The sequence below is a fragment of the Panthera onca genome, chromosome B1, assembly GCF_046562875.1.
Source record: "Panthera onca isolate mPanOnc1 chromosome B1, mPanOnc1 haplotype 2, whole genome shotgun sequence".
In the NCBI taxonomy this organism is placed as follows: Eukaryota; Metazoa; Chordata; class Mammalia; order Carnivora; family Felidae; genus Panthera; species Panthera onca.
In genome coordinates this window covers 34,120,934-34,146,395 of record NC_138342.1, presented here as the reverse complement: position 1 = coordinate 34,146,395, position 25,462 = coordinate 34,120,934, and the positions used below count along the sequence as shown (strand labels likewise).

At 47.1% G+C, this 25,462-nt stretch overlaps 1 protein-coding gene across 12 annotated transcripts in view; it reads left to right on the top strand.

Moving 5' to 3' along the window:
* APBB2 (amyloid beta precursor protein binding family B member 2) overlaps positions 1-25,462 on the top strand; it is a 381,485-nt gene that overhangs the window by 284,348 nt on the left and 71,675 nt on the right. For all 12 annotated transcript variants that reach the window (XM_078446165.2, XM_078446164.2, XM_078446173.2 and 9 more), the window contains one exon: positions 23,402-23,548. In XM_078446165.2, the coding sequence (XP_078302291.1) occupies positions 23,402-23,548 (147 nt within the window). The remainder of the gene's footprint in view (positions 1-23,401; positions 23,549-25,462) is intronic.

Below are 25,462 nucleotides of genomic sequence, written 5' to 3'. Positions count from 1 at the left end.
GTGATGATGTGCCAGTTAAGGCTGGTCTTCTTTCCCACTAGAGTAAGCTGTGTAAAATCAAGATAATTAGCCCGGCCCGCCCTGGGCATCTCACATTGTTCACATATGAAGACATTCTGAAGACTTAAAAACAAATACTTTGTTTACTCCTGTATGTACTCAGGTATGAACTACCATTCCCTCCTTCATGCTGTAAAGGCTCTTCCCAAAGCCTTTGAATGATGGGGTGGTCAATGCTCTGATGCATTCTCATGGAATATTAACTCATCGTGCTGTTTTTAAAGCTTTGCCCCAGAGGCGGGGCAGCCCTTTTGGTAGATGGTTCCTTATTTTAGTATCTTATTCCTGAAGAAGTTCAGTATTACTGCTGTCCAAATTATCCTTACAATTCCAAAGCCCCTACCTCTTGCTCGATATGCTGTGTGGAAGGACAGTTTTCAGTTGGCATTTTCCCCACACTCATTCACATACTTCAAGATTAATCTGTGAAAATTAATCTGGACTCCCTCTGCTGTTCTTTAGAATTCACAAGGCTCATGACACTTTGATTAGTTCTGCTGATTTTTTTCTGGATGCACTGCATTTTCTCAGAAGAAAAAATTAACAGATATAAGTGCTGAATGATGTGCTTGAAACTGACCTAAGCATTGTAGGATATAAAAAAAAATATTCTGGTTCTCTGACCTCAGGTGGCTCTTAGGGGAACCTGCAGGGGACAGTGGAAGGGGTACTGTGTTGAGAATCAGGAGACTGCCCTCTCTCCTGCTCACCCATACCTGCCTCTGACAGGCTGGTCTTCCGTGGGCAAGTCACCTTCTTTTGATGGGCCTCATCGATCAAGCAAAGAGGACAAGAAAAGCTTTGAGTTCAGCTCTGAAAACAAGGCTTAGAGGCTAACTGGGGAGCTGGAATTAATTCAAATAGAGCATTTCGAGATGAACTATTGACTTTCTACCACAGGAGTTTAGGAAAAGAAGAGAGGAGTTTGGGAATGAGGCTTCTCCTTGAACTTGAACCAGCCATCTGGGCCCAAATCACTAGACCCACCCCAGCTACATTCTGGGGTCAGAAGCCCAGGTGTCCCGTAGCTGGCTTGGTCCTGGTCTAGGAGCCCTGTCCTGTCAAGGGTACTGCGAAAGTCAGAATACTAAGTTCTTGTTCCTTTCCTCTGACCCTTCCCACCACGTTTTTCTCTCTCAGGGCCTCCCCTCTCTGCACCCCATCCCTGTCAAGGCTTACCTCGTGGACTACTTACTCTCTTGTGCCTCATTACCGTCTCAAGGCTTTGGGACAGGATCCAAACTGTGGAGTCACATCTCCTCCTGGACTTTTGGGAAGACGTTGCCTTGCAACACTCTCTGGGTCCCTGCCCTCCTTGGTTATTTTGTGTGATCACCAAAGTTGGTCACAGTCATGCTTGCTCTTAGAACAGTTTTCAGTTTCTGGAACCCCTGAGCATTCTTATGGCTCCTCCTATCCATCTTTCCTTGCATCCCCACACATGCCAGTTAAGACATGATTTTATTTGAGACACCGGTATATTGGAACAGGAACCAACTATGTAAGTCGACATGGGCCAAAGATGGTTCATTCGAATAGAAACACATCTTGCATTGGGAAGGCACAGCTCAGCTAATACAGGCTGAGAGCTGCCAATCTCCATGTGAAGAACAAAGTGGGAAGTCATTACCTTGGTAGTGTGGCATTTGTTTTTTTTTTAAGATATATCTTTATTTTTGAATGTTTATTTTTGAGAAGAGAGTGTGAGCAGAGGAGGGGCCGTGGTGGGGGGGGGGGGGGGAGGGGGACAGAGGATCCAAAGCAGGCTCCACACCGACAGCACATAGCCCGATGTGGGGCTTGAACTCAGGAACTACAAGATCGTGACCCGAGCTGATGTCAGATGCTTAAACCTACTGAGCCAACCCAGGCTCCCCACGTGGCGTTTATTTCTGAAACAGGCTTGCTAATGGCAGCACTTGCGTTGTGCCTGCTTGTAAGAAGCCACAAGGGACCTCTTTGGTCAGATAGAGTCTAAGATGTACCCATTCCTCAGATACCTTGTCATCTCTAGGATTACATTTTTAGCCTTCATTCTAGTCTCTTGCTGTGAATGCCTTCCTTTTTAATATCTCAGCCCTGTGTACATCATTCCTGCCCTAAGAATGCAGTATATCTCATTTAAAGCAAATTCCTTAAAACAACTAGTTAAAATCCTTCTTCTTGAGTTGCCATAAATGTTTTGGAAGAGCACCCATTCATACTCATCTTTGTGTTTACCTCGCTGCCAAGTTGGTCAGGGACTGTTTCAGTAAGCGGTGGTTACTGCAGGAACCTCTTGAAGACAGACCTTCCGCGTCTGCTCCACTCCCTGCAAGGCAGACGCTTGTTCTTGTTAGTGGGTGATGCCCTCGGGACATGGGTCTACTCATCTGCGAAATGAGGTGGTTGGCTTCCAGGGTCCCCAGAGCCCTTGTGTTCTGGCTCTCTGTGCCGTGGTTAAATGCTTCCCCTCTGTGAGTACTTGGCAGACTTCTAGGAGTCAGCCTCGAGAACTGAAACATGGTAAATGCTCTCCTTGGGGTTGATCACAGCAGTGCTTACAATTAAGGTCTTTGTAGGTTTGTACTTTATGAGCTCAATGAGTTCGTTCATCTCACTTTGTAAAAAGTGCAGACTTGTCATTTCGTAGTGAGTAGTGTCGTGAACCCTTTCTTACAAACCAACGACAAAATTGCAGTCAGTCCCAGTGATGAGGACAATTATAGCTAACTTGTACCAGGCATCAGCTGCTGCCCAAAGCCGACTTTATATATATGCACTTATTTAATGAACTCTTACCGCAGTCAGGCTCCATGCTTGGGGGTAAGGGATATTGTCGACCAAACTTCCTGCCTTCATGTAACTTACCTTCCTGTGTGAGGAGGGAGGTAAACCGCAAAACACAGAAGTGGAATAGAAGCACATTAGGTGAAAATACTTGCTATTGAGAAAAATCGAGTAGGGAAGAGAGAACTAGATCATGCTGGGGGGGTGGGGGTAGGGGAGGGAGGATTGCAGTTTTACATAATCAGGGAAGGCCTCCCGAGAAGGGAGACATCAAGTGCAATGTGAGGGAGGGCACCGGGTGGGTAAAGGGGGAAGCCGGAGGTGAGCATTTGCCTGGCAGAGGAGGGATCAGCCTGGAGGCCAGTGCGGCTGGAGCCACGTGAACGAGCCAGGGGGACAGGAGTGGGATGAGATGTTTGAGAGGTGTTTCTCAGTTGGAAATGTCCTGAGGGATCTTTCAGCCCAAACTCTTCTCCCTCCTTGGCACCCCCTTCTCCTCTCTTACTTGTTCAATGAGGAAAGGGAAGCCTAGATGATCAGGGGACATCCTGAAGGTCACAGCTACCAGCAGCACCAGGACAATAACCCATGGGTTTCATGGTTGTTAATCCCGCCTACATCCTACGCAAGATCCAGAAAGCTTAAGAGTAATGAAGCCCTTTTCACTACCCCAGGCACCTCCATCCTCACTCTGGGATGAAGGGCAGATACAGTGGATGCCCATTATTTGTGGTGGTTCTCGAAGGTGCCAACACTAAATTAGCAAATACTGAAGCTTTGCTCCTAAGGGAAATGCAGAGCTAGGTTCCTGGGAGTCTCTGCTCATAACATTTTCATCAACCTGTCAGTACACAACCTTGTTTTACGTGTGTTTCTGTTTAAAGACACCTGATTTAATACGTCATGTTGACTCACTAACACTGAACTCACGCCAACAACACCATAACTCGTGCCTGAACGGAGCTTATCTCAACTTAACACCTGTTTTCTCCGTAAGGCACCTCGCAGCCTTCTTGCGCTTAGGAACCCTGGATAGCACTTTAGCACTTTGCTTCAGGGCCATGTTAAAAAGCAAAATCGCCAACAAAAAGCACAAAAATGCAAAACACAAGGCACTGTGTAACCATCAAAAGGACACTTGTTTTCAGCGTGAGAGCTAAAACAAGAAGGCAGAGCATCACCTTCTTCAACTTCAGCTGGGAAATGTGCACATCGAGTAACCCCAGTTTTCTGCCACTGTTTTACATGTCCACAAGTGACCACAAAAGCGTGACGAGAACCGATTTGGGGGTTCCAGATACAATTCAACAAGTAGATGAATTTGCAAATAGGGAATCTACAAATAGTGAGGATGGACTGTATTTACCTGAACTATTGCAAGGAAGGGCTTTATTCCAGACCATTCTTCGTGGAGTCGTCCACTGGGCACATTTTAGAGTAGAAGGTCAAATCAGTTCTGAATTGCCTCTGATAGTGCCTAGAGAGCATGCTTTTGGCTAACTGTTGTTAAGAATGATGCTTTGGGGGGCGCCTGGGTGGCTCAGTTGGTTAAGCGTCCGACTTCAGCTTAAGTCATGATCTCGCGGTCCGTGAGTTCGAGCCCTGCGTCAGGCTCTGGACTGATGGCTCAGAGCCTGGAGCCTGTTTCCGATTCTGTGTCTCCCTCTCTCTCTGCCCCTCCCCCATTCATGCTCTGTCTCTCTCTGTCTCAAAAATAAATAAACGTTAAAAAAAAAATAAAAAAAAAATGATGCTTTGGTTATTTGAGTATTGCATTTGCCATATTGCAGGCAGACTTGTTATTAGTTGAGATTGTGTCTGTAACTTCCCCATCTCCCCAGGGTCCCAGCTCTAACTAGTCCCAGCTTCCCCAGGCCCCCAGCTGGAGGGAACAGCCTGTCTCCTGACTTCAGGCTCTCTCTGCTCCTTTCTTTGGATCAGCATCTCCTCTAGAGCTCATATGGCCGTCTTGCTTTCCCTAGCAAAATAAAGTGGCCTACTTTATGTGCAGAACTTGGGTATTCATTATGGTTTTGCTCTGTGCTTACTCTGCAAATAACATTTCTCAACTTTGCAGCAGCAGAAATATAATCTATAGTGTAAATCAGCCATGTGGATCATAGAACTTGCCTCCCAGTCTTTTCCAAGACTCCTGTAGGGGAAAATTAAAATACCATTCACGCTTTCAGTGAGTAAGAGTGGGTTCCCAGTAGTGCAGACATCTGCTGCTTATCAGCAGGAATGAAGTGGGATCCTGCCAGCCTAGCTCCTTGGCCTGGACTTGCACGGGCTCTTACTCAAGCTCTGGGCATGTGGGCTGTGAATCTGGTGTTTACTGCCACAAACTCCGCTTCTGTTGGCATTCGAATGTCTCCAGCACAAGTTCCCTTTTGTGTAACATGTTCACAGTCCCACCGGGAGAAGTTTCTGTGGTTATTGTCAGATCACGATTCTTGGAGGTGCTTTGTGGTCACTCTGAGCTGTCCTGGGCCTTGGGCTGCAGCAGGTTGGAGCCATCTAGGTGGGTCATGATTGGATATTTGGCTGGGGGGAGTTGACAGGGGCCCTAGCTGGACAGGTCCAGCTGTCAGGTTTAAGAAATCCCTCTTGTCCCCAGTCTTCCACGCTTCATGAGAGTGAGCATTTCACATCATATATAAAAGTCTTTTGTAGAAGCTTTTGAATTTTTCAACAGTTAAACAAAACATTGAGTTCTTTTTTTTTTTTTTTTTTTTTTTTAAATTTTTTTTTTAACGTTTATTTATTTTTGAGACAGGGAGAGACAGAGCATGAACGGGGGAGGGTCAGAGAGAGAGGGAGACACAGAATCTGAAACAGGCTCCAGGCTCTGAGCCGTCAGCACAGAGCCTGACGCGGGGCTCGAACTCACAGAGTGCGAGATCGTGACCTGAGCCGAAGTCGGCCGCCCAACCGACTGAGCCACCCAGGTGCCCCAAAAAACATTGAGTTCTACACTTGTCCGTTGTTGCTTGTTGAATGTGTGCAGGAATGGTCCAAGGCTCAGCAGGCCAGCCCCACATCCAGAGGGTCCCGTTTAATGAGTGGGTCCTTGTCATATAAGCATCTCAAGTGGTCTTGAGCTCAGAATCAGGGTTTGGACAAGGGGACATCATGACAATGAGGTGTTTAGATCCCACCAGCACCTGGAGGGAAAATTAATACAGGCCTTTGCGAAGGGGCTCAGCTCTAGGACAGGACGCTGGGTCTAGCTGGGTGCCCAGTGTGTCGATCAGGAACCGGTTGGAGCCCAGATCGAAGGACTGTAAACACAGGAAGCATTCAGGTTGTTCCTCAGTCCACGTGTTCCAGGACCCTTGAATCTTGGCTCCAGTCTGCAACCTGAGTCCAGGCCCTTCCTGCTAGTGACGATGGAGTTCCTAATAAACGAGATTGGTTGGGGCACTGGGCAGGGATTAGTCTCCTGGAAGAACTAGCCCTTTATTCTTAGAGTGGAGCCATAGTACCAATGTACATGGTACGTTGCTGGGAGCAAGTATTTTCATAAAAATATGCTAACTGCATGTTTTTATATGACTTCTATATCACTAGGCATGGCTTAGATCAGGATTTGTTGATAATTTAGAGCTAATCATAATGATAACTAACATGCTGAAAGCTTACCATGTACTGTTCTAAGCACATTCGATGTATGTTACCATTTTATTGCTCCCAGTGTTCCTTAGGACATAAGTACTACCGCTGTCTCCATTTTACAGATTAGAAAGCTGAGTCACAGGGGCACCTAGGTGGCTCAGTTGATTAAGTGTCCGACTTCGGCTCAGGTCATGATCTCATGATTTGTAAGTTCGAGCCCCGCGTCGATTGGGATTCTCTCCCTCCCTCTCTCTCTGCCCCTCCCCAGCTTGTGCTGTCTCTCTCTCTCAAAATAAATAAATTTTCAAAAAGAAATAAATAAAGCTGAGCCACAGGGCAGGTCAGTACATTGCCCTGCATCACTCAGGAATTAAGTGTGGAGCCAGGATTCAAACCTGGGTGCTCTGGCTTCAGAGTCCCAGCTATATACATTTTGCTCTAATAAAAATGGCTGTGTCAGTGTCTCTGCCAGGGCTCAGCACACATCCCCTTGAACCCTTACCACCACCTGCATGGGTGGGGTTATCCCTCCAAGGATGCAAAAACTGGACAATTAACTTGCCAAGGCCCCAGCCAGAGAGTAGTGGTCCGGGATTCCCAATCAGATCTGGTCTATTCTTGCCATGTTACCTCAGTTGGTCTCCAGCTTGAGCGCCTTCACTTAACAAATATCTATTGAGCACATCATTGTGTGCTGGGCCCTCTTCTGGGTGGTGGGTGTCCAGAGGCCCACAGAACAGGCCTGGTGTCAAGGAACATTCCTGTTTATAGAACAGTTAACGTAGAACAAAGAATAGTGACCAAGCTTAGGATCCATTGGTCCTCAGCTACATCACTTTGCTGAACTTCACTGAGCTGGTTCCTCTTCTGTAAAATCAAGAGAATAATCCACCTCGAGGACTGAGCCTTAGATCAGATTCTAGCAGGTGCTTATTTAATATATGACCTTGAGCAATTCAACAAAGCTCTCCAAATCTCAGTTTCTCACCTGTAAAACAAGTGGCTTCTTTCTTACAGGTCTGTGAGCACGTGTCGTGCTATATGTTGTACAGGATGCAGCATTTATAAAGTGACCTGTACACTCTTTTTCATGCTTGTCCACAAGTCTAGACTCTTAATTTCATGTATAAAATAGCACAGAGTAAGCACTTGATAAATGGTCATTGCTAGAAAGACAATGGTGATTATATGAGAAGATGTCCAATGTGATCTACCTGCAGGTTGATGTTTAAATATACACATACACATCACTTGTTCTCTGACATTCTGGAAACATTGGGCTAAGTCTCTTGTTTGAACCCACCTCTGCTCAACTTTTTCATTGATAAAAATAGGCCTCATACTGCCAGCCTAGTTCCTGGGCAGGAAATGACTAATACGGTGAACTTGAACTATTCACATAGGAAGTCACAACCCCGGAGACCTGTCTGTGGCACCAGCCGTGAATCTCTGAAGATCCTGGCCGTTGAGATGTTGAAGCCAGCTCTTCTGCTCGCATCTTTTCTCATCAGCTAGCAGGGGGCTGGTGACTAAAAACCGGGCTAGATTTCCTCCAGAGAATGAATCCCTTTGTTAGCCAACTGGAGCATCCCGTCAGACTTACACTTCTCTCTGTAAATTAATAAATCAATGTTCTGGGTTTTATTTTTAAATGCATATAAATTGCTCATAATGTGGTTTCAGTTCACCCCTACTCTGCAGATTAAGAATCACGGTGGACCAGCATCGTAAACGCTTTTTGATTGCCATGGAACACTGGCCTTTCTTTAACTGCACATGAGCCTTTCATGAGGGAGAAAGAGCTGGACTCTGGCTGAGGATGATACTCAGAGGCCTCAGCCCGGCGCTAGGCTGCCCTGTGGCCTCTCCCACAGGTTGTGCCTGAGCCTAACAACCCTAGGCCTTCCCACACTGCAGCGGTGCTGTGGCCCGGAGGGTTTAGCACAGGCATCAGACAGTTGATTGCAGTTGTATTTCCTTTGCCTCCATGGAGACTCCTTACCTCCAGTGATCTGTTACTGGAGTTGGGTGGGGAAGGTGGCGGGCAGGGTGGGAGGGAAGGAAGGACTGAAGGAAGGGTGATGGCGCCCTCCAGTGGACAATCTGTGCAAGGGCACCAGGACCACCTCAGGGCTAGTTTGTGCCTGTGGTGGAGGCTCCGTGATGCCTCTGAGAAGTCTCAGGGCCAGCCTGAAGCAGTAAGTACTCTAAGAACTTTGAAGCACTCATTCCCTATGGGGGGGAGGGGGTATTTCCTTCTCAGTGTACTTCTGGCCTTGAATTCTCTGGGGCCTCTTTAGAATGGGGGGGGCAGGTCTCCCTGACCTCTGCTGTCAGTGTGGTCTAGCTGTTGTGTGCTGAAGACGTGCGCACTGTGTGTTGGGTAAGGGCGGTAGGTTCTCTCTGGGTTCCCTCGGTGTAGAGAGAGGTATACCCGCGTCGCTCTCCCTTCTTGAGGAAAACCAGTGTTATCGTTGCCCCTAGGAGGCAGCATAGCATGGTTCCAGTGGTCTGCCAGTCCACAAAGCTGGGTTTGAATGGCAGTTCCACCACGTGCTAGCTGGTTACCTTAAGTTTATGCACCTTAAGTTTATCCGCCCCCAAGCTGGTTACCTTAAGTTGAGCTGACTCAGGCTGCCGTAACAAAATACCACAGATTGGGTGGTTTAAACAACAGACATTTTTTTCCTCTGTTCTGGAAGCTGGAAGTCTAACATCAGGGTGTTGGTAGGTTTGGTCTCTCCCATGGCCTCTCTCTTTGGCTTGAGATGGCATCTTCCTGCTGCGTCCTCAGATGGCCTTTTCTCTACATGTACACATCCCTGGTGTCTCTTCCCCTTATAAGGACATCAGTCGTATTAGACCCACTCTGATGATCTCCTTTAGCCTTAATTACCTCTTTGGAGCCCTGTCTCCAAATATAGCCACATTGGGGGTTAGGGCTTCAACATATGAATTCAAAAGGGGACACAGTTCAGTCCATAATGACCACCCTGTGCCTCAGTTTCCGCATCTGTAAAATAGAAATAATAACGTGTTTCTTATATGTTGTCACATGGAGTAAGTTAAATATGTAAGAGAAAGTATACATCATCTCCCTTTGGTGCCTGGCACAGAGCGCCAGCATGATCTCCTACATGATAAGGGCGCTAGGAGCATCTTTTGTTCTACTGTTTGGTCCTTGATCCTGATTCTTGAAATAGAGTTCCTAACCCCGTTGGAATTTCCTGGGTGACAGCAGTGTCTTTTGCTCTAAGCAAGTGACTCTTGTTGGGCTCCTGGAAGGGGACCTGGTCTCAGAAAGACTAAGCCATGATTAAAAGCTTGGAATTTTCAGCCTTACCTCCCCATTCTCCAGAGAGGGGAGAGTAATAGCAGTGGAGTTAACGATAGATTGTGCCTAGATGATGAAGCTTCCATCAAGGTCCCCAAAGCACAGGCTTTAGCATTCCAGTTGGTGAGCGCGTGGAAGGCAGGGAGTGTGGTCAGAGAGGGCCTGGAAGCTGGCCGCCTTCGCCACACCTCGCGCCATGCAGCTGTTCCCTCTGGCCGTTCCTGAGCCCTATGCTTTTATGACGAGCCAGTAATAGAGGAAGGAAAGTGGTTTCCTGAGTTCTGTGAGCCACTCTAGCGAATTAATGAAACCCAGAGAGGGGGTTGTGGGAACCTTCGATTCACAGCCTGTTGGTCAGAAGCACCAGGTGACAACCTGGACCCACCATTGGCATGTAAGGTAGGGCAGTCTTGTGGGACGGAGCGCTTAACCTGTGGGATCTGATGCTGTCTCCAGGTACACAGTGTCAGGATGGGGTTAAATTATAGGGCACCCAGGGGTGTTACAGAGAATTGCTTAGCGTGAGCAAAAAAGAAAACCCACATATTTGGTGACAAAAAACTATCAGAGCAAAGTGGTCTGTCAGTAGCAAAGGAGAAACACAGGGGAAATGAGTTTATCTACTCAGTATGTAATGTACACACACACACACACACACACACACACCCCTAATTACTGTGTGTGTGTGACACTGCATCTCCCACCTTGGTCTTCCTCCCTCCAGCCTCCTCCTCACACCACATTCACAAACGTTAGGGTTAAGTATGACTACGACAGCACCCCAAGTCACATTTTAAAAAATATTTTATGAAGGCTTGAACCTGCCAGAGTCCCTTTACAAGCATGTTCCTGTTTCCAAACATGGAGGGGGGTGTGGGGGAATGTACCTCTTTCACTTGGTTGTAAGAATTAGCCTAAATTCAATTGGGTAGCTAATAAAGCCCCTCTAACATAGGAGCTCAGAAAATGGAAATTCCCTCCCTCTTCATTCCGATTCTGAATTCCCCTCACCTAAGCACTAGTGAGAATATTGCTTTTAAGGTGATAATAAATACTCAGAAATAATGTTTACGACGTATTGCTGTTAGGGTTTCCTTGCTGCACGAAAATACACATCTTGTGTCATAAACGAAAAGCAGAACACACGCATGTCATGATTTCAGTGCTGCGCAAACGTGTGTCTTAACTTAAAAGCCAAACCCAGAGCAGTGACGCTGTCCCACTCTCCAGCATAGCCTCAGACTCATCTCCCCAGCCTGTCCGGCCATTCGAGGGGACAGGAAGGAGCCCAGACTGCTGTTCTGCTCAGGTGGACTATCATCCTAACAGGAGAGATCTCTCAGTGAGGAGAACGGGGCAGTGGGGGGGGGGGGGGGGGTTGTTTCATCTGAATAGGAGTAGGGAAGGGAGGAAACCCCAGCAACAGTTAAATATTTAAAGTACATGTAAAATCTCATCTCTGCCTCCTCCCGCGTGACTACCTTGTGCATTCTTTTCAGTATAGCAGCAGTTCAAACCTCAGTTTCTATAAATCCCAAAAGGACTGCTTTTCTCAATGTTGCGTGGTTACAAGTCAGCAAACATGTTTTGTATAGCAGAGGGAATAGTTTAGGAAGAGTCCCCGCAGCCAGGAACTGACTTGGGAATGGCACAGAGGGGGAGAAATAAAGACACATGTGCTTGGAAAGAATCCTTATATATTCACTTAAAGATTGAATGTGCTTTTTAAATATTTATTTATATTTGAGAGAGAGAAGGGTGGGGAGGGACAGAGAGAAGGAAAGAATAGATCTCTGGACAGCAGAGAGACTAATGCGGGGCTCGAACTCACAAACCGTGAGATCATGACCTGAGCCGAAATTGGATTCTTAACCAACTGAGCCACCCAGGTGCCCCTATTCATTTAAGGATTTAAAATCGCAACGGGACACCTGGGTGGCTCAGTTAGTTAAAGCATCCTTGATTTCAGCTCAGGTCATGATCTCTGGGTTCGTGGGTACAAGCCCCACATCGGGCTCCACGCAAACAGTGCAGAGCCTGCTTGGGATTCTGTCTCCCTCTCACTCTACCCCTCCCCTCCCCTGCTCCCCTTGCTTACTCGCTCTCTCTCATAAATACATAAATAAGTAAGTAAATAAAATCACTAAACCCTTAGATCTGGGGAAGCTGCGTGGCTGCACATTGTCCACGTGGGAGAATTGAAAGTTCTCCTTAACTGCGTCACATCCTTCCCCTAATTTGTGTGAAATAACTTAGCTTTGATTCCCTATAATTGCACCTGCTCTGAGGCATTTCCCAAACACAGAGAATTCAGTCAGTATTATTCCTGCCCCCTGACCTTGCATGTTTCCAGAACATTTACTAGGGACAGAGCCTCTTACTTGCTGGTGGCAGAGGTAGCCCCAGGCTGGGAACCACGCTCTGTGAACCCAGCAGTCGGTAGTGAGCAAGCAGACAGGCATGGAGACGACTGTTGTGGATAGTGGTTCCCCCACAGATCCATCCTTGGTGCCCAGCACATGGTGAGTGCTATGGGGGTGAGATCTGTTGTTATGAGTGGTGTTTGTTATTATTATGACTGTTCCCTTTGTAGAAGGCCCTGTCGGATGTTAACAAAGGGTGTATTTGTGTACACAACACAGCAGCGTTGTCTTGTTCTGAAAGGTAGGTTGGGGGTGGGGGGGGGGGGCGGAAATTAAAAGTAAATGGCCCTAGTGGTCCCAGGGCCCCAAGGGCCAGGAGTCTTGTTTTGTACCCGAATGCTCACCATGTTTTCCACAGTCAGGGAGAAACAGCTGGAACAGCGGATGCGCTTCATTGGGGTCCGTGCAGAAATGCACTCTGGGTCCTCGCTGCCTGCCGGGGTCATGCTGAATAATTAATCAGGCTGATTCCTTCCTTCAGCCGGATGGAGAAGTGGGTCAGGCTCCACTCTGGAGTCCCCAGCCACCTCTCCAGTCAGAGCCCACCGGGGGGCTGGACTTGGAAAGCATTTCAGTGTTTCAAAGAAAGGCAATAGAAAATAAAGCTTCATGATATTAAAAACGGTGTCCCTAATGACAGTGATGTATATTCTGCCATGTAGTGACCACAAACACCAATTAACTGAAGACCTCCCTGTTATGGAGGCAACATCCAAGGAAGATGTTTTGAGTCATGAAAAGCCTGTGCTTTTTTTAGAACAGTCTCTGTGAACATCACTGACAGTCACAGCCCTTTGCTTCCTGGCCGCCTAGTTCTCAGTGAAGTCTGGACGTTCGGAAGACTGGCCCGGAGAGAGAAATCAGGCTTGGGCCGTCTCCATTGCACACAGTAACTTGGCAGTGACAGGGTGGAGAGCTGTTCTTAACTCTTAGAGAAAATCTCCTGGAACAGAGGATGTCAAACGTCATGAAGGTACCCTAAGTGGCTGTGTTATTCTGGCCACCAAGATGGAAAAAAATTTTGAAAAAGATACTCTCACTTCATATATGGGCTGTATGATTATTAAAAAATATTATTTGGAGGCATCCGGGTGGCTCAGTCCGTTAAGTGTCCAACTCTTGATCTCGGCTCAGGTCATGATCTCACTGTTCATGAGATCGAGCCCCACGTGGGTCTGTCAGCACAGAGCCTGCTTGGGATCCTCTCTTTGTCTCTCTCCCTCTCTCCCTCTCTCCCCCTCTCTCTCTCTCCCTCTCCCTCTCTCTCCCTCTCTCTCCCTCTCTCTCCCTCTCTCTCCCTCTCTCCTACTTGCCCCACTCATGCTTTCTGTCTCTCTCTCAAATTAAATAAATAAACATTAAACAGAGAGAGAGATGTTCAGGACACCTGGGTGACTCAGTCTATAAGCATCTGACTTCAAGTCATGATCTTACAGTTGGTGAGCACGAGCCCCACTTCAGGTAAAAACATGAGCCCCAGCTGAGCCCTGCTTCTCTCTCTCTTTTTCTTAAAAAAAAAAAAGAAAGAAAAAGAAAAGTTCTTCTTCACAGTCTTGTGCAGCAGGAACACATGGCCCCAAGAACACAGACCTAAAAGGGCTCTGCAGAAGAGCTCTGCGAAACTCGGCACCAGCCAGAATCGCCCTGCTCCAGGCTCCAGGGGAGAAGGCCAGTCTCTTGTCCTGAGGAAGTCCAGGGGTCCTTCCCAAAGTTCTGCCCATGCCCTGGGGCTTGTGTTGACTTCCCCGGCTCCACCCTGAGGCCTTTGCTTGTTGCTGCTTCTCTCCTGCATCTCCCCAGGGGAGCATACACCCTTCTCTTTTCATTCTCCCTGGACATCAGCCATCGCTTTGTAGCTCACTTTTGCTGGAGCACCAAGGATAATCCAGGGGCTTACACCGCGTTCAAAAACAGGTGCGGGTTTCAGAACTTCCCTCCTCTTTACAAGCCACCCGCTCAGAGACTGTGCCTCCCTAGAGGTTATATACCCACTTGCCTTTCATTCACACTTCTGTTCTCCCCTGAATTCCCGATCATTTCGTATGTGGAGCCATTGAACCATTCTCCTCCTCCTCCTCCACTTGTCATAGAAGAACTCTGATGCCAACCGGTAAGCTTTTTGTATCCCGATACATGTGTCTTAATTGACGTCATGATGACTGAGTACTCTGGTATCTAACTCCCTTGGAATTCTTTTGAAACACTTCATATTCTCACAGCCTTTGGAAAGTTGGTTAAAGCTTTGGACACTTTTCCATAATATGGAAACACACAAATAATTTGGAATATATTTTCAGGAGGTTTAGAAGCCCATCCACGGACCCCATCCCCAGGGCGGTAGACTCTTGGTTAAACCCCCCGAGATAGGCTGAGGAGATAGGAGCCTGCCCTTCTGAAGAATACAGAGCCTCCTCTGCTCCTCCCCAGGCCCTGTGCCTCTTCACCTCCAGCCACTGAGGTGTAGTCCCACTTGATCGTTAGTTGGAAAAACAAAACAGGATCTAATGGCTGGCTGTTGGTGACATTCCCCAATCCTGACACATTTGACAAAGACCGAAGATCTTGAGAAAAGAGCGGCCCCCTTTTCTCACCCATCCCCTTTGGGCCAGATCTTGTGAAGATATGAGCACAGACCATTCCATTTAATCATGCCAGTACCCCCAGGAGGCCCATACCATTGTCCTCACTGCAACAGAGGAGGAAACTGAGGCTCACCAAGATTAAGTAACTTGGCTCAGATCACCCAACTTGGGATTTGTTCCCAGATCAGTGACTTGAAATCCTGGGCTCTAAACCATCATGCTCATGCCCCTCCCTTACATACCATGTACCTTTACTCATCTTGCTCACTCAGCAGAGCTGTGTCACCTTTGGGGCCATGGCCAAATGAATACACCCTTCCAACTTTTTAAAATACTACTCAGAGCAGAGCCTTTTGGTTCATCGATGTGTCTCCAGTACCTGGCTTAAAGTGTCAGTAAATGTTTGTTAACTGAATGAATCCATCCATCCTACAAGGCTCAGCTCAATACCACATCACTCAGGAATCAGTCCCAAACTCCCTGTCTCTGAGCAATCAACACGCATGTGTACGTCTGTGTCCCTTTATTTCCCGTTGCCGTGTGATAGATTCCCACTTCGTGTCTGCTCCTTTGCAGGCTTCTTGAGAGTGGAGCTGTGTCTGACTCATTTCTCTGTGTCTCCAGAAACTAATAGGCACTCAGTAAATGTTGATTGACTTGAATACACCGTTGTTATTGTGCTGCAGGGTGATTAGGCTTCAATGGAAAGTCAGTCCTATAAATGAGTGTTAACTAAGATTACATGTGTAGTGCTAGACCCAACTGTAGCCTTTTCTCCGTGAACTTTTTAAATTCGAGTGTAGTTTGGCTGTTGATTCTGGTATCATCCTCCTCTTTGTCATTGCCGCTCAGTAGTCATAGGGCACTGAACTTGATCTGGGCAATGAAGGTGCTGCTTTGTGGACGTCGGCTCATCGGAGCACCGTGTTCCTCGGTGCCATTCAGCGAGGCTGGCTTACCTGGGGGCAGGCAAGGCTGGACCCTCCAGCAGCTCTGGTTCCCTCATCTCCCCCCCTCCCCCCACCCTTGTCTCATCTTGGTCCTGGCACAGCACTCCCCCCCCCCCCCCCCCCCCCCAGTCCTCTGCTATCGTGTTCTCATCTTGCTTGTCCTCATTAAAGCTCAGGGGAAGAAAACACAGACCACCTCCCAGAGAACAAAGAGTGAAACGAGAGGGCCTCCTTGATCCGGAGAGAGAAGAAAGTGAATATTTCTGAGGGCCCACAATGCGCCAGCCACTTTCCTTTCCTCGTTTCCTTTGGATCTCCCGGATGCTCTGTGACCCTATATTGTAACCATTTTTCACCTGCGAAAACTTGGATTCACAGAGGTTGAGCACCCATTGATGGGAATGTAGGAATTCAAACCCAGGACTGTCTGATCATAGAAACCAAGGCTTTTTACTGTATTCTTTCCCTCAACACGTGTTCCCTGGGAGAGGTTTCCCCCAGGCGTGTGTCTCTATTAATGCAGTACTCAGAGACAATGAAATTGAAACAATGTGTGTTTCCAACCGAGATGTGACAATTTGATTCCTGTCCGGGGAGGAGAGACTGGGTGGGAGAGAAGGAAGCCTCGGGCCAAGAGCTGTGTCCCTTCGAATTCAGCCAAGACTCTCGTTCCCCTAATGCCAGTGATGACTGACAACAGCAACAGGAGCAGCGGCAAACTCTGCCCCTTTAATCCGCACATGTGACAGACTGTTGGGAGACAGGGAATTTGAGTATCACGTGAAGAAGCTGAGGCACGGAGATTTTCACTGACGTGCTCAAGGTCATGAATAGTAAGTGGCAGTCTTGGGCTTTCCACCCACACTTTACTTTAAGGACGAGCTTAGGGCCAGCGTGACCTTGGGTGAGGAAAGGAGCCGTCCTGTCTATAGCGATGGTTCTCACAGCGTGGCCCCCAGACCTGCAACCTCAACATCACCTGGGGGTTTGTTAGAAACGCAGATTCTCGGGGCTCCTGGGTGGCTCCGTCGGTTAAGTGTCCAGCTTCGGCTCAGGTCGTGATCTCATGCTTCATGAGTTTGAGCCCTGCATCGGGCTCTGCACTGACTATGTGGAGCCCACTTGGGATTCTCTCTCTCCCTGTCTCTCTGCCCCTCCCACACTCTCTCCCTCCCTCAAAATAAATAATAAATAAATTTTTTAAAAGGCGGGGGGGGGGGTGGCGCCTGGGTGGCATAGTCAGATAAGCATCTGACTTCAGCTCAGATCATGATTTCATGGTTCTTGACTTCGAGCTCCACTTAGGGCTCTGTGCTGACAGCTCACCCTGGAGCCCACTTTGGATTCTGTGTCTCCCTCTCTCTCTGCCCCTCCCCCGCTCATGCACGTGCATGCGCGCGCGCTCTCTCTCTCTCTCTCTCTCTCTCTCTCAAAAATCTTTAAAAAAAATTTTTTTTTAATTTTAAAAATTACAAAAAAGAAAGAAACACATATTCTCTTGCAGACTCCCTACTAGGACCTACTGAATCAGAAACTGTGGGGCCAGGGGCCAGTTTTCTGTGTTTCAACGAAGGCCTGTGGGTGCTGTGCTTGCATGTACCACAGCCCACAGCACATCTCCACATGCTAGCCTCTGCTGCAGTCTGTGAAACTAGAGAGATCTTTAAAACCCACACATAGGAAAGTTAAAATGTCAATAATATAACAAACGGTCATCAAGTTCTTGCTGTATTCCAGGCACTATGTTAAACACTTTATCTGCATTGTCTCATGTAGTCCCAACAACAATGCTATAAAGTATAGGTACTGTTATTATTCCCACCTTGCAGATGAAGAAACTGAGACTCAGAGATCTGAAGTGACTTCCCCAAAGTTGTGACTTAAATCCAGATTCATACGATGACACTGTCCTTTCCCTGAACCATTACTCATTTGTGCCCTTTTGGTAAAGAGCTACCGAAAAATGAACATCGGGGTGCCTGACGGGCTTGGTCAGTGGAGTGTACAATTCTTGATCTTGGGGTTGTGTGTTCAAGCCCCATGTTGGGTATAGAGATTACTTTAAAATTTTAAAAAGAAAGGAAAGGAAAGGAAAGGAAGGAAGCAAAGAAAGAAGAAAGAAAAAGGAGAAGAAAAAGGAACATCAAAGAGCAAACATTGTTTTTTTTTCTTTAAATTTTGAAAAAGGTTAAATATTTGGGTTTTTTTGATTGAATATTTGGGTTTTTTTGATTGAATATTTTGGGCTCTTTCCGTACTCTGAAACAAATGTTTATTCCCAGAGCTGATTACACTAAGTATCATTATTTCTGAGCTTAAGGAAAAGTGGTGGTGGTTGTAAACCTTCCTCGCCACACGGGGGCAGCACCAAACAGCACAGGCTGCTCTTTGTCATTTGGTTCTTCGGTAGGAAGTCGAGCTCGCTCCCTGGTGGTTCTCGGCTATTCCCCTTATACCTGTTTCCTCTTACTTAGGCCACGGGGACCCGTGGTGAAGCTTTATAGATCAGAAACCGAATTACAACAGCAGCAAGATTGCACAAGGAAAATTACTTAAATTCGTTGTAATAATATAGTAAGGGGTCTTGTTTTCTTTTTATCAGTGTGACAAACAATGCACTTCATGCACCATGTGCATTTCTTAGCCAAGAAAAATACCCTTGAGTTTCAGTGAGCTTGTTTAGATTGAAATCTTGAACTCAAAGGACAAAAAGCAGCCAGTATTCCCTACTTATTGTTAATAAATTCCTTTGAGTATTTACGGGCTGTAGGATTTTGTAGCAGGCAAAATGTGTTCCTGGCTTCTAGTTTAAAGGGCATATGACCATTCGTATGGTCATACTGGCATTTTGCCGTTCACCTCTGCCAGGATCACCAGATGGTCTGTTGATGGCAGCTTCTGTCAATCTCGAACGCTGTTTCCACTTGGGCATATCACAGTATCCCCTTCAAACCTCAGTTTTCACATCAGAGGCAGAATCACTGGAATTTGACTAGAGTGACTATAATAATTTATTATCCAAACTGGGACCCTTTTGAGAGTAAAAGGAGCCACTCAGTGATTTTGCTAGAACAGCAAACATAAACCAGAACTGTCGTGGGGACGGTTGGAACCTGTGGTCACCCTAACTTCAAATCTGTCCTTTCATTTCTTTCCCCCTTTGATAACTCCAGTTAAGATTTATTGTAGCACTCTATTCATTTGCTCTTTCCATTCAACAAATGTTCAGCGTGTTCTTTCCATTTTAATAAATGAGGAAAAAATTGGGATCGTGTAAATCACTTGGCAAGATCACAGTACCAGTAAATCAGAGCTGAGATTTTAATCCAGGCTGTCCCTGCTCTGGGCCATATAAAGTCACAGTTGTGCTGATGTTGCTGGCTGTTCTGTTGCCCTCTCTGACACTGTTCCTCCAGCAAAATCTCAGACAGATAGACAGTGGTTAAGAGTGGGAGCCCAGAAGTCGGACTGCCTGGGTTTGAACCCTGAGTTCACCACTTATTAGCCTGATGCTTCCTTCTCTTTCCTCACCTAGAAAATGGGTACAGTTAACGTAGTATTGATTTCAAAGGGTTGACGTGAGGAGTAAATGAATTAATAATACCTTTGGCATTTGGACAATGTCTGGTTTGTTGTGTCAGATGATACAATTGTGCTGTGTATTTTCTGCGTTAAAGTAGGTTGGGATGATATAAATGTTCTCCAAATCAAGAGAGTTTCCAATTCTTTTTTGACACAGGAGGAGAGCACTAGAGATGTGTGACCGTGTGATTTATAAGAAAAAAATATATTTGGATGTTGAGATATATTTCTCCTGTGTTTGGTGCTTACCTTTGGTCCCCGCTCACAGCTCCCCAAACCCTTGGAGTTCCCTGAAGTGCTGAGAGTGATTGGGATGCTAATCACTTTTGTTATGCTAATTATTTGGCTGTTGGAAAGCACCCAAGGCTGGGGCTGGTGGCCAACGGAGCCAACCTGGTGTGTAGAGGGTTGAACTTTCAGTCCCACCCCTGGACCCTGGGGAGAGGGAAGGGGCTGGAGATTGAGTTCCATCACCAGTGCACCTGTGACTGCTGAATTAACCAATCTTGCCTAAGTTGTAAAGTCTCCATACAAACCCAAAAGAATGGTGAACACATGGAGACCGGGGAGAACAGGGTACCTGGGCGGGCGTGGAAGGTCGTAAGTAAAATGTTTCTGAGTTCTGTGAGCTGCTCTAATAAATGAACTGAATCCAAGGAGTGAGTTGTTGGAACCTGCAGTCTATAACCTGGGCTTGTGACTGGCATCTGAAGTGGCGGGGGGGGGGGGGGGGGGGGGGGAGAGACACTCTTGTGGGACTGTCTGCAGGTGGCGTCAGAATGGAGTTGAATCGTAGGACACCCAGCTGCTGTCTGAGAACTGCTTGTTGGCTTATGGGGAAACCGCCACACGCTTATTTGGTGAAGGTGGAAACGCAGAGTTTTTCATCACAAGGTGGGATGTGACAAGATCAGAAAGCAGGCTGGGTGGGTTGTTGAGGAGGGAGTGTGGGGCAAGCTGAGGGCAAAGTACAGGCTAATAGCACCCTCCCCCGCCCCCAGGTGAGCTATGTGTGGCATTCCTCAGGCCCTCCTGCTGCCCTAGGACAAAGGACAGGACAGAAAACAAATGGTTAAACTGATAGAGTCTCCATCAGTTTACAAATATCTTAGTAAATTACGGGAAAAGGCAATCTTATCAATAGCCTAATCTCCTGAAACCCCTGTAGACTCAGTTTCCTGGAGCCCCAACATCACCCTTCCCTCCATAGTGATGGGGGGATCAAAGGCAGAAGGAAATGGCAGGTAAACTTCAGTTTCCTTATAACCTGCAGCGCGTTGACAGATACTTGAGGCAGTCAGTATAACATTTCTCCGGGAACTCCCTCCTGTCTTAACGTTAATGCTTTGCTAGAGGGGAAAACAACCTTAGCTTGACAATAGCTAGGCCTCCAGTAAACCGTGGACCGCAGGTGACAGTTCCTTCAGGAACTCTCTCAACTTTATCTCCCCCTTCCCCAGTCCATAAACCGGTCACCCCACACACACACACTTACAGTGCGGCTCTTCCTGCCCACGGGTCCTGTCCCTGCGCTTTAATAAAATCACTGTCTTTACATCAAAAGACGTCTCAGGAATTCTTTCTTGGCCGTCAGCTCCCAACCCCACCACCACCCCAAAACCCATCATTGTGGCACTGTGTTTTTACCGATGTGGGGCCACGCTGGAACCAACAAGGAGGAGGTTAGTGAGTTACACTTAACGTGCAAGAAGCAGAAAGGGACACTGAGGGGCACAGCCCCCCACCCTGCCCCCCACCCCCCCGGAGGTTGTGAGCTCGGGAAGGTGTGTGCCATGGTGTGGGTGTGTGGCGGGTGTGACTTACCCGCCAGGAGAAACACACTTTGGTCTCCGGGCTGAGGAAGCAGAGCTGCAGACGGCCCGGGCCCGCCACTGACAGAGGCCGCCCTCGTGCCCGTGGGCATCCGCCTCCCCTGTGAGTGGTTTCACTGCACTGGATGAAGTGTGAGGGTGTCTCCCAGAAACTTCCCTCCGGACACAGAGTGCTGAGTAACTTTTGCAGCTATCACAGGGACACCTTGTCTTGTTGGTGTGTTTGTAGAAGGCATCCTATCCACCGTCAGCTCAGGGCTGCTGTTCTGTTCCCTGTGCTTATGCAGATACCTCACTGTGTCCCCACTAGGCTGAAGGACCTGTGTGCCGTTTGCTTAAATAGATGGGTACTTTGGTGGGGTTTTTGGCCCTCTGAGAGAACGTGGTTAGCAACTCGGGGAAGGAGGTGTCCTGTCAGGGCGTGGGGGCAAGACAAGGGAGGTGGAACTGGACTGAATGTGGTCACTTTGGGACAGTTCATAGCATTTCTTCATTTCGTCAGCAGTAAGTCGTCGTGTTCCCTGGCCTTGGTTCTTGAGTCTGGCCAAGGAGGAATTCAGAACCACACGTAAGCAAGCAAGCAAGCATTCAAGAGTGATCAAAGCCAAAGTACACTCAGCTGGGACAGCAGGCAGGTCCGGAGATGGCAACTGCACGGGGCAGTTGGTTATCTGGTTTTCATACTAGTTTTCGTACTAGTTATGGGTCAGAGCTGGGCCCTCCCAAGAGCCCGCCTCCAACCCTCCAAGGGACTCCTCCTACCAGCGGGGAGGGGGAGTTCTTCCGCCCTCGGTGGTCCTTGTTGGAACTGCCCTGGCAGCCAAGCCCTGTGAGTTGGAGGGAGGTTCAAAACCTCAGTGTAAATGTACTCTAAGGAAGCTAGAGGTTACTTTAGGGCAGCGGTCCTGGAAAGAACGGAGGCACATTCCCTGTTCCCTGGGGACCCTGGCTGTTTGCATTCTGGAGGTGGTGGGCATTTTCTGTCTTTTTCAACAGTTGGGCTGTCCTGTTCACTGCTCATACCTAGTTAACTGCCTCTTCTTCAGTCTGATTATGAAGTACACTCTGGGAACTTTACAAGATGCTCTTTGAGAGCCAGCCTGTTGGCTCCTGCAGAGACGGGGCCCCTCCTTTGCCCCGCCTGGGATGGGAAGGCTCTTCTTCAAGTGCTGTGCCGCTTGGGAGCCCCCGGTTTCAGCCACCTAGCATCCCTGGCGATTGACAGCAAGCAGATCTGTAGCCAAATTACCCCTCACATGTCCTGTGAATTTCTTTTCTATACATCTTTGAATTTTCTCATTTACTGCAATGTGCATATAATACTTTTTATATTTTGAAACAGTTGAAGAAACGAATTTCTAAAAGGAAGACAAGGAGTGTGATCTCAAATAAAATATCTCTAAAGGATAAAACCATTAAAAGAATTTGTGCTGTAAAGTATCTTATGAACTTGTCCATTGTGTGGGCTTTCAGGATTTGGTGCTAATTACAGATGCTATAGGACCCGAGACCTATTATCACAAAAGCACATTTTCCCCCTATTTTCCTTCATTTCTGGGTACTAGAAAACACATTTTGCTTTATCATTATTAGAAACAAGTACCTAATATGTATTTAATTCTTTCTCTCTCCCATTATCTTGTTCTAGGCGTTTAACAAGTAGTAAATTTCATGGGTGTTGCATTTCTTACTATTTAAAAAAAAATGCCGGGGCACCCGGGCGGCTCAGTCGGTTAAGCGTCCAACTGCAGCTCAGGTCATGATCTTGTGGTTTGTGAGTTCAAGCCCCACGTTGGGCTCTGTGCTGACAGCTCGGAGCCTGGAGCCTGCTTTGGATTCTGGGTCTCCTTCTATCTCTGCTCCTCCCCTACTTGTGCTCTGTCTCTATCAAAAATAAATAAATGTAAAAAAAAAAAAAATTTAATGCCTTATCATAGGTAAAGGAGCTTAAAAATCTTTAATTAATCTTTAATTAGCCCTGTAATTCTACTTCTAGTAATCTACACTCTGAGACAAAAATCTGAACACACACAGAAAAGTAGGCAAGAAGTTGTTTATCACTACATGTTTTTAACAGTAAAAACAGTCACAGTGTAATTTTCCAACAATGGAGGATTTGTTTGCTGAATTTGATGACCAGACATGATATAGTAACTGAAGATGCATTAGGGCTACCTTACAGGGGATTTTGGCACACTGGAGGAGAGGGGCCATGATCAGTGTGTACTTTCATGCCCTCTGCTTTGTCTTCCAGTGTTTTGCTGTGCGTTCCCTAGGATGGGTGGAAATGGCAGAGGAGGACCTCGCCCCTGGTAAAAGCAGCGTTGCTGTCAACAACTGCATCAGGCAGCTTTCTTACTGCAAAAATGACATCCGGGATACGGTCGGCATCTGGGGAGAGGTGAGTAAAACGTGGGAATAATTAATGGCAGGCTTGCTTATGCTCTGCTGTGCTTTGTGAGACGCCAGAGCTCCGCGGGATGTGATACTGAGGATGTTTATCAGGTGCATTTTCCCAGAAAGGCAGGTGGTGTGAGCATGGTGTACCCTTTGATTTATCTGTTAGCCCAGCCAAGATCCCAGCGAGGACTGGGCCCTGGCAGAGAACAGTTCTCTGTGTCTACATGACAGGGTCTGACCTGGTATCTCTGAGCCCCAGAGATGTATGAATGGGTGCTAGGGCCCCGAAACCCTGAAACTTGCATGCAATATCGGATGCACCCTTATGTAAGAAGAGAGAAGAGCCTCTGAAAGTATGTTCTCGAAGGGTAATGTGACCCCTACACCTACACGCAGCAATGTTTGATGTCCCTGTACTCTAAAAGTTGACAAATTATCCTTTTATAACACGTTCTGCTTTATTTATAATCTGAAAATCAGTATTATACCTGAGCTTTTAGAATGGATGCCTATATATTCTTTTCTCACTTTGAATAAGGTAATTCTGTTTTTGAAATGTTAGTTGACATCATTTCAGAAAGGAACGTAATAGGTAAAAATACCAAATTCGTGTAAAAATCATATCAAATGGGAAAATCCATATGCCTACCATGCTTGGAGATCTGGGGAGCAGGTATGTTAGGAGCACCTGGAAACAGTGCTTGCTGCATAAATCCATGACCCTTAAACCATGCCCAGGGTCACCAGAGCCCTGACACCTTTGATGGGCTGTTTGGAGCCCCCATCACGTTACCCTAGGAGCTGTGTCATAATGAGAGCGGGGCTCCCAAGGCTTCCCGTGGAGGAGTCTCTGCACCTTAGAATGGGGCTGGGCTGCATTGCCGTCCAGACTTTCAGATCTCGAGCATGGGGAAAAGAGGGAAAAATTTTCTCCTGTCCAAGAAAAGGACATTTGTTTGGTATTTGGCTTTCCCATACTTTCACTGCATTACTTCCCACCTCCCACCCAAATACCCAGACATGTCTTTCCCACCAAATTATCTACCTGCCATCTCCTTCAGTTAAAAATGCTATTCCACCAAAAGAACAAATCTTAGCTAGGATTTAGAAGAAAGTAATTTATACTAATGTGTGAGTGATTGATGAATACCACCATACTTAGCATTAGATTCTTAGAAGAGCTTAGTAAAATTCTAAAGGAATCTCCACTTGGCAGGATTCCTACAGGAGAGAGAGAGACAGAGAGAGAGAACTTTGGATGGGGATATAGGGTGAGGGAACAGCCAGGCCAGAAATCTGCTACTTAACCCTGCTATGCCATTCCTGTTTTTCTCAGTTCTTTCCTCTTCTGAATAATAAACTCTTCAGGCAGTGTTTCTAGTTCATACTATATGAAGTATAGCTCAACGCTTAGGGTTATGAGCTCTGCCTTTTTGCCATGCCTCACACATACAGCACAACTCCTTACATGTTTGAGTGACTGACTGAAAATATAGTCATGAGTGCTGGATGAGTGTCTCATCTTTAGATGACGGCTGCATACACATCGCTGTTGGGGTAACAAAAACCAGTTAGCAAGACTTTATACTGGGCAGCCCAGAGCTGCTGTGTGTTAATGAGAAAATCAATAGGATGTGCATGGGAAGCTACGAGTGTGCTGAATGACCCAGCAGAAGCCACGCTGTATTTTCATTCAGGGACATTCCGTACTCAGCCAGCCATTCTCAGTGTAGACGACCAGCTGGAAGTTGGCATCGGTTCTGACCAACAGTGTAAAGATGGCCAGTAGAACTAACCAACAAAGACAGCCTCTGGGACCTTTGGGAGGACCGGTTGGGGTTTCTAAGCTGAGTTAGCTCAAAGGAAATGCATCACCCTGCTCAGTGAGGGGGACCATGGCTCACATCCCATAAAG